This window comes from Moschus berezovskii, chromosome 7 (genome assembly GCF_049115385.1).
Source record: "Moschus berezovskii isolate FMDL1 chromosome 7, NW_MosBer_1.0, whole genome shotgun sequence".
Lineage (NCBI taxonomy): Eukaryota > Metazoa > Chordata > Mammalia > Artiodactyla > Moschidae > Moschus > Moschus berezovskii.
The window spans coordinates 5,079,442-5,089,328 of NC_142466.1; the positions used below are offsets into that span (position 1 = coordinate 5,079,442).

General features: G+C 35.7%; 1 protein-coding gene and 1 pseudogene across 1 annotated transcript; both read left to right on the top strand.

Moving 5' to 3' along the window:
* The first annotated feature begins 210 nt into the window (after positions 1 to 210).
* Positions 211 to 1,149, top strand: LOC129557423 (olfactory receptor 5AP2-like). Its single transcript, XM_055427950.2, has one exon. It carries the CDS (start codon positions 211 to 213, stop codon positions 1,147 to 1,149), a length of 939 nt encoding a protein of 312 aa, XP_055283925.1.
* A 5,931-nt stretch (positions 1,150 to 7,080) lies between these two features.
* LOC129557326 (olfactory receptor 5M10-like) lies at positions 7,081 to 8,018 on the top strand (annotated as a pseudogene).
* Positions 8,019 to 9,887: the final 1,869 nt, after the last annotated feature.

The window sequence follows — 9,887 nt, forward strand, 5'->3', positions numbered from 1 at the left end:
AGTTACTGAGTTTACTTAAGAAATCTTTTTGTTGTTCTGCAGTTAAAAAATAAAAAGCCTTAATATGTATGTTCTTAGGACAATTTAGAAGTAATTTTACAGTAGAGAATAAAGTGTTTGATTTTCTTGTGTGTGTGTATGTGTGTGTAATTTACATCACTGATTTCCTTCTTATCTCAGCAAGCAAATCATCCATTCTGAGACAAAGGGATGAGCAACCATTCGACAGTGACTGAATTTATTCTCCTGGGGTTCAGTGATCATCCAGAGCTACAGTGTCTTCTTTTTATGGTATTTCTAGTCATCTATATGATCACTGTGTTTGGAAATCTTGGCATGATCCTGCTAATCAAGACTGACTCACAGCTCCAAACTCCAATGTATTTTTTCCTCAGTAACCTGTCCCTTGTTGACTTCTGCTACTCTTCTGTCATTGTCCCTAAAATGCTCGTAAATTTCTGGGCAGAGAACCCAGTCATTTCATTCAATGAATGCGCCACTCAATTCTTCTTTTTTGGTTCCTTTGCTGGCATTGAGGGATTCCTGTTGACTGTGATGGCCTATGACCGTTACGTGGCCATCTGCAAACCTCTCCTTTACACGGTCACTATGTCCCCTCAACTGAATGTCCTGCTGGTGTTGGCCACATACCTTGCTGGCTTCATAAATGCTGCCATTCATACAGGCCTCACCTTCCAGCTATCTTTCTGCCACTCCAGTGTCATCAACCATTTTTTCTGTGACACTCCACCCCTCCTGAAACTCGCTTGTTCTGACACACATGTCAATGAATTTGTCATTTTTGCTTTTGCCAGTTTTAATGAACTGAGCTGCCTCCTGACTATTCTCATTTCCTATCTCTATATCCTCATTGCTATCTTGAGGATCTGCTCTGCTGAGGGGAGGCACAAAGCCTTCTCCACCTGCGCATCCCACCTGATGGTGGTCACCATCTTCTTTGGCACAATCCTGTTCATGTATCTGCGCCCCAGCTCCAGCTATTCAATGGACCAAGACAAAGTGGTGTCTGTGTTTTATACAGTGGTCATCCCCATGTTAAATCCTCTCATCTATAGTCTGAGAAACAAGGAGGTCAAAACTTCTTTTGGCAAAATTTTTAAAACATCTTCTTTTTGCTTCTGTACTTAAAATCGCCAAAGCATGGGCTTTTAGGACTCAGAGGGAACTTCAGTTCAGTTCAGTCGCTCAGTCGTGTCCAAATCTCCGTGACCCCATGAATCACAACACGCCAGGCCTCCCTGTCCATCACCAACTCCCGGAGTACACTCAAACTCATGTCCACAGAGTCGGTGATGCCATCCAGCCATCTCATTCTCCGTCGTCCCCTTCTCCTCCCGCCCCCAACCCTGGCCAAATCCACATGTATTCACTCTGGCTCCATGTCATTCTGTCATGAGGTTTCTTGTTTTGTTTCTGCTTTTTTTTTTTTTTTTGTCTAATAGTGAAATTGGACCAAATATTCCAAGCATCCTGGAGAATACGATATGATTGCTCTATATAAACCCCACTTAGTCCACAAAACTTATGTGCTTGAAAATAACCAAATATCACAGTTCATCTCCCTATTTGGGAGAATAAAACTCAAAACAGGCATACCTAAAATATATTGCAGGCTTGGCTCCAGACCACTGCAATAAGTGAATGGCATCATAAAGCAAATTACACAATTTTATTTTTGGTTTACCAGTACATATAAAAGTTATATTTATTTGATATTGTAGTCTATTAAGCATGCAACAGTATTATGTCTATATATATTTTAATTAAATGCATATATTTTAATTAAAATACTTTATTAAAATGCTAACCATTATCTAGCCTTCAGTGTGTTATAATCATTTTGCTGGTGAAGGGTATTGCCTCACTGTTGATGACTGCTGACTGATCAGGGTGGCAGCTGCTTGAGATTTGGGTTGTGGTGACAATTTCTTAAAATGCAGCAATTAAGTTTGCCACATAATTGACATTGTCACAAATGATTTGCCTGTGGCATGTAACACTGTTCCATAGCATTTTACCCACAACAGATCTCTGAAAGTTGGAATCAATGCTTTCAAACTCAGCCACTGCTTTATCAACTAAGTTTATGCAATATTCTAAATCCTTTGTTGTCATGTCAACAATCTGCACATTTTCACTAGGAATTATTCCATCTGAAGAAACTACTTGCTTTGCACATCCACAAGAAGCAAGTCTTCATTCATTAAAGCTTTATCCTGAGATTGCAGCAATTCAGTCATGTCTTCAGTCTCTACTCCTAATTGAGTTCTCTTACTATTTCCACTATATCTGAAGTTACTCTCTCCACTGAAATTTTAAACTCCTCAAAGACATTCATGAAGGTTTGGATACAATTTTTCCCAAATCCTTTGAATGTTAGTATTTTTACATCTTCCAAACGTATCATGAATGTTCTTAATGACATCCAGAACAATGAATCCATTCTGGAAGCTTTCAATTTCCTTTGCCCAGATACATCAAAGAAATCACTAACTAAAACAGCCATAGCTTTACAAAAAATATTTTTAAAATAATAACATCAGAAAGTTGAAATGATACTTTGACCTATAGGCTGCAGAATGGATGGGGAATTTGATTGCTCTGTTGTGTTAGCAGGCATAAAAACAGCACAAATCTTGTGGTATATCTCCATTAGAACTCTTGGATCACCAGGTGCATTGTCAATAAGTAATCATACTTTGAGATAAATTGTTTTATCTTCTTTTCTTCCTTTTCATTTATTTTTTCTGAGCAGTAGGTCTCAACAGTGGGCTTAAAATATTTAGTAAACCATGCTTCCCAGGTGGCACTAATGGTAAAGAACCTGCCTGTCAATGCAAGAGATATAAGAGACATGGGCTTGATCCCTGGGTTGGGAAGATTCCCCTGAAGTAGGCATGGCAACCCTCTCTAGTATTCCTGCCTGGAGAATAACATGGACAGAGGAAGCCTGGCAGGCAACAGTCTACAGGGTAGCACAGAGTTGGACATGTCTGAAGCGACTTAGCAGCAGCAGCATGTTGTAAACAGATGCGCTGTCCTCTACACTGTTGTTTCACTTATAGAGCAGAGGCAGAGTAAATTTAGCATACTTCTTAAGGGCCCTAGAATGCTCAAAGTGGTAAATGAGCATTGGCTTCAACTACAGCCATGAGCCACATTAGCCCCTAACAAGAGAGTCAGTCAATCCTTTGAAGATTTGAAGTGAGGCAAACCCTCTCCTTTGAAACTTTGACATCTCTTTAGTTATGGGAATCCTAGTCTTCTTCCAATATAAGGCTATTTCACCCATATTAAAAATTTGTTGCTTAGTGTAACTAAATTTATTGTTTTGAGTACTGTAGCTTCTTACTAACTCTTAAAATTAGACAGTGTAAATCATTCAGTGATTTTTCTTCTCTCTCAAAATTATTTTGGCTAATTTAAGATTTTTTTTTAACAATCTCTATATAACTTAGAATCAGTTTGTATATTAAAAATAAGCCAGTTGGACTGGCATAAAAACTATTGATTAATTTTAAGAAGAATTGGTAACTTAAAAATACTGAATGTTACAATCCACAAGGAAGACATATCTCTCCATTATTTAAGTCTCCTTTAATTTCTCCCTGCATGCAGTGTTTTGTGGTTATCAGTAAGTAATTCTTGCAGTTTTATTTTTAAAAGTTTGTTTCTAAATGGTTTGCTTTCTTGATATTATAAGTGATGTATAGAGACATTTATGCTCTAATTACTGTTGGTTTTTACATAATAATATAAATAATCTATGTATATTGATCTTTACCATGTGACCTTCCACTGTATACTCTTAGCTTTTCTTCTGCATATTAAAAAATGGGATGTACAACATAATGATCACCACAATAAATCTAGTTAATATTTCATTTGTGTATCTTAAAAGCAGATTCTATATAAATTATTAAGTGATCTGTGAATAGGATGCTTTTTTTTTATTTTCATTTCAATAAGTACAATTTTATTACATAGGTTAGAACTTCCAGTACATTATTGAATCTGCCATAACCAAAAATATAGTGAATTAAATAATCACAAGAACACAAATAGCAAACAGTGTTAGTGGGATAGTTTCAACTATCTGACTGACATTTGTGTAGCTAAAGCAATTATGTGTTCTTTTAGCAGACACAAGTCAACTGGTCATTGCAATGGAAGCAGAGTGATATTACCTAAGGAATACATGTCTTCAAGTATAATTTAAATGGTATCCTAAAGGCTTTCTAGGAAAATAAAATAAGAATGCATAAAACTCTTCTTTGTGATAGTATCATAGGTAGGTAGGTAAAGTCTGTGCCCTCCAATATTATTTGTTGTTATATTAAAAAATATATAAGCATTTACTTATGTGTGAACTTCTGATCAAGTGATCCCACACTGATCAAGTGATCCCACAGTTTGCCTTTTCAGAATTAATTCACTACTTTTTCAGTTGCTATTGAGTTAATCCTACCTCTCCTTGGAAAATTCTTTTTATAAATATTATGATTATTACAATGCCATCCTACATTAAAGTATATCAGGATATAGTGGTGGTGGTGGTTTAGTCACTGAGTCGTGTCTGATTCTTGTGTGCCCATAGACTGTAGCCCACCAGGCTCCTCTGTCCAGGCTCCTCTGTCCTCTTGCTTGGATTCTCCAAGCAAGAATATTGGAGTGGGTTGCCATTTCCCTCTCCAGGGGATCTTCGTAACTCAGGGATTGAGCCAGTGTCTCCCACTTGGCAGGTGGATTCTTTATTGTCTGAGCCACCAGGGAAGCCCATATCAGAATGTACTTACGTATATATATATATATATATATATATATATAAGTTCTTTAGGAAACTAATGCTGATATTCAGCTTAAAGAAGGGTCAAATCTTCAAGTATCTTTGTGCAAAATAAGGAATTTTCACATTAAGGGGTCAGAAAATAAGAGCTCTACCATCCTTCAATTAGCCCTACAATTATATAAGAAACTTTTATTTCATGGGAATATTTAGGATTTTACACTTTAAATTTTGTCATTTAATTTTTTCAAGGAATCAAGGTAAAACAGAAAATGCTGGTATAAACAAATTTTTCTACCCCAATTTGAAAAATGCATGGTTATGCTCAAATCTCCCCTAATGTGCTAAGTTGATGACAATATATATTTTTTATATTGATATGCAGCTTTATTTCACTGGCTGATTTCTCAGACTGTAACCCAGGATTTGGAAATCTAACACAATCAGAGATTCCTCTCTTGTCTTAATAAGACTATGCTTTGATTCCTTTGATTCTATTGGCTGTAATTATGAATGCATTGGGAGACAGAGACTACTGAGACCATCTCTAGATCCCTTTATTCTCTAACAAATGCAGTATCAAACAATGTTCAGTTATTCTTTACTCAAATTTGACCTCTCCTCCTAAATCACCAATTTTGTGATTCATCAATTTTATGAATGATCCTGGTTCTTAGACCCATCTTTGATTCCTAGCATGTTGACCAAATCAATTCAGTGGTGCAGATTGATTCCAGTATAAATCCACAATGTCCACCCTCCAAAGGATCGTCATCCCTGACCAATACTTTTACTTTGTTCCATTGGTTAGGCCATGCTTCTGCTCTCCACACTCTTTCTGCTTCTCAAATGGCTCATATTCTTTACCTTCCTATTTTTTACTTTCATTAGATGACCTTATTTCAGTAATTATGGAGAAACATCGAAGACTTCTGATGAGAATATTCTCATTTTTATACACAAAAAATATAAAATTCATCCAACCACATTTTCATCCATTCTTAGTATTAAAAGTGATGGTGAACTTCTCTATTTTTGCTGAAGATCTCAGGCACAAAGTATAAAGCAGGGTACAAAAAATGTTAGGTAGAGATTTTGGTCTTGAAGGAAAATTAAAGATCTCAAAGGATGAAATTAAGGTTATGCCCTTGAGGGAGCAAAATCTATCTTAATTGTAGTATAAGAATTATTTTAAAAATGCTCTAGGGAATATTCCTAAGAAACACATTGCAAACCTTCCTACCTTGCTTTAGAAAATATGATAAGTCAGTTTCACAGGTAAGTTATTTTCTACATTTGTTCACTAAAAATAGTTTTTTTAAAAAAATATTTTGTGTGAAGATTAATATTCTCACTGATATTGAAAACTTATTTTCATTATATTTGGTTTTCCTATTCGAAGGTTAATATTTCATGACATTTCTGAAAAATTAAGTATTATATACATACTCTTTTGATGTGTATGTGAAAACTAAATTTAAAAAGCCTTAAGGTGAAATTCTTGAGGCTTAATGTTTCCAGTCATATCTTACTTTTACAAAAAAAAAACAGAAACTCCATTTGGAAGCTAAGTCCACATTTAAATATTAACCTAACGTGCTTTCCTAAACAAATATATTCAGAAGTGTGTCAGTTTTAAAACAATAATGGAGACAAATTCCTATTCAGATATTTGAATGCTTTATTTACTGTTAAAATTCTGCCTTCTCAGACTTTCTCTGAATGGCCATCTAAAGCACTCCACCTTTAATTTTCTTCATAGTGTTTTCTTCCAAGTGTCATGCTGCTGCAAACATTTGTCTATGTGCTCAATATCTATTACCTCTCTTACAATAGGGTATCAGAGCTGCAGGGACCATAGAAACTGCATCCTCCATTTGTCCATTTGAATGATGCCACTGACCTGCTGCTTTCCAGACCCGGTTTTCATTCTTTTGGCTTTCTTTTTCACAGAATTTGAAAAAAAAAAAAAAAACCTAATATGGAGCTTTCCAAGAAAACAAGTTTAATTGTATATGTGTATACACAATTTACAAATAAGAAAGGCAATGTGTGAGTTTGTGAGTGTGTTTCTCCAATATATAGAGAAAGTTATATCGCAAAGAGATAAGGTGCAAATATTTACATAGATGCTCTGATGTACTGGTTGGGAAGAGTAATTTCCTTATAGAGATATAGATCAAAAGTAAATGACAAAAGAATGGAATAAATGCAGAATCAGGATCAGATAGAATTCTTCACTTTACCACTTTCAGTTTTTAAGGGCTGAGAATATGTCTTCCCTTAACCACACTGTAGTGACTGAATTCATTCTCCTGGGACTCACAGATGACCCACTGTTACAGAAAACCCTTGTTTGGGGTGTTCCTGGTGATCTACCTAATCACACTGGCAGGGAATCTAGACATGATCGTGCTAATCAGGACCAATCCCCACCTCCAGACTCCCACGTACTTCTTCCTTAGCCCCCTCTCCTTTGTAGACCTTGCTATTCCTCCAATGTTACTCCAAATATGCTGCAGAATTTTCTCTCAGACCAGAAGACCATCTCCTATGCTGGATGCTTCACATGTGTCTTCTCTTCATTGCCCTGGTGATCACTGAACTTTATCTCCTTGCTTCAGTGGCCTTGGATGGCTATGTAGCCATCTGCAGTCCTCTACATTACAGCACCAGGATGTCCAAGGACGTTTGCACCTTTCTAGTCACAGTCCCTCATACTTGTGGTCTCCTCAATGGTCTCTCTCAGGCACTACTGACCTTGTCCTTCTGTGACTCCTTTGAGATCAACCATTTCTACTGTGCTGATCCTCCTCTGATAATGTTGGCCTGCTCTGACACCTATGTCAAAAAGATGGTGATGTTTGTGGTTACTGGTTTCACTCTCTCAAGCTCTTTGTTCATCACTCTCCTGTCTCATGTTTTCATCGTTGCATCTATCTCGGCGATCTGTTCTGTGGAAGGCAGGCCCAAAGCCTTTTCTACCTGTGGTTCCCACCTGGAACAATCACTCTACTTTATGGAACCCTCTTCTGCATGTACTTGAGGCCTCCATCTGAGAAGTCTGTACATGAGTCCAAAATATTTGCAGTCTTTTATAGTTTTTTGAGCCCAGTGTTGAATCCATTGATCTACAGTATGAAAAACAAAGATGTGAGCCAAGCCATGCAGCAAATGATTATGAGAAATCTTTAATAAAATTGCAGTTTAAGCATCTGTTCATTTGATATGACTAAGTGTCCATGACAGCCTTGTGTTTTAGAGATTAGAAATAAATAACATTCCTTTTTTTTTTTTGGTTAAGCAAAGAACTATGTTTCACTCTTAGCCAACAGAATCTGATGTCAAGATTTATATCCAGTTTGAAAATAAGAACTATGTTTCACTCTTAGCCAACAGAATCTGATGTCAAGATTTATATCCAGTTTGAAAATGTGCTTGAAAATCTTATAAAGTACTTAACATTTTGCCTAAATTTTATAGTCTTGAAAATCACTGTGATTTTCAGGACCCAAATTTAAACTCAATCTTTGCAACTCTCTTAATCCAATGGTTGACCTATTTGGAGTCTCTCATTTTTTAATATTCTACTTATCGACCTCTATTTGTGATTTATGTTTTTGTACTTTGTAAGTCTTTGGGTGAAACTTACCTCAGAAAGTCTTGAGAGTGTGCATCAACATGTATGAAAATAATCATAGGTAACACAGCTTTATTTGAGTTCTCACTTTTATGTCATTATGCATTAAATTCTAACAAATGGACTAAGTGAGAAAATTATCATCTCCATTCATAAGCTTTACTTTCTTATACACAGAGAGAATAAATGACCTACCCATAGTCATCCAGCCACTTAGGAGTACAAGGCAATTTGATTCCAAATTCTCTCTCTTTCCAATTCATATTGAAGCAGTTAAACCTCTTTTGTGTGCATGCTAAGTTACTTCAGTTGTGTCTGACTCTTTGTGACCTTATGGGCTATAGCCCACCAGGCTCGTCTGTCCATGGGATTCTCCAGGCAAGAATAATGGAGTGGGTTGCCATGCCCTCCTCCAGAGGACCTTCCTGACCCAGGATTGAAGCCATATCTCTTACCTCTCCTGCTTTGGCAGGTGCATTCTTTAGCAATAGAACCACCTGAGAAACCCAGCTACACCCTTTATTACACAACAAATACTGGGGGGATGTTGGGGGTGATGAACTGACCAGGTTATTGCCGTAAATGACCATGATGATTGTAATGAGAGCAAGATAACTAATAACAGCTAATGTGAGCTGTTATTAGAAAATGTTCTTCTGCATTTACTCAGGTTAATTTGTGGGTAATATAATAGAGCTGTCTTGTTCTTCCATGTAAAGCAGACAATTTTGATACATGGAAGGGTTATTTTGACTGTATTTTATGAATATATTTTCCAGATTATAAAACACACATGTTCATTATAAATGACTAGAAAATAAAAACAGATGTGAAGAAATAACTCATGAGTTATGTTTTCTAAACCAATGAATGATTTCTCTTTGTGTTTTTAAATATTTTTTCTCAGTAATTTTATGTACATATACTATTATAATTGATTTAAAAAATTGGAATTACGTGCTATATATAAATCTTAACGTTGAATTTCACTTGATAGTATAAGATTTGCATTTTAAAAATACTATTTTTGGTGAACACCACTTTTAATGCAGTTAATATTAACAATTAAATCACACTTTAACTTAGTTACAAAAATAATTCGTATTAATTATGGAAAAACAAAGAAATACTGAAAATATATAAAACATAATGTTTTCCCTGTATTGTAACCTATTTCCGCCTACTTTTTATTAAGCATTCCCTTATTTTCCCACTAATTTGTGATATTATCTTTCATTGCACATTTATGAATCCAGTTCTGTCTCTTTCTTCTATTTTTGACCAAGTTGTATATGCATTTTAAATAAAATTCTTATCACTAATGTAGATTTTAAATGTATTTTAATTTCTGGTAGACAAATTCCATCTTTATTGTTTTTTTACTTTTAATTTTGTCTTCAGTTCAGTTGCTCAGTCTTGTCCGACTCTTTGCAACTCCAT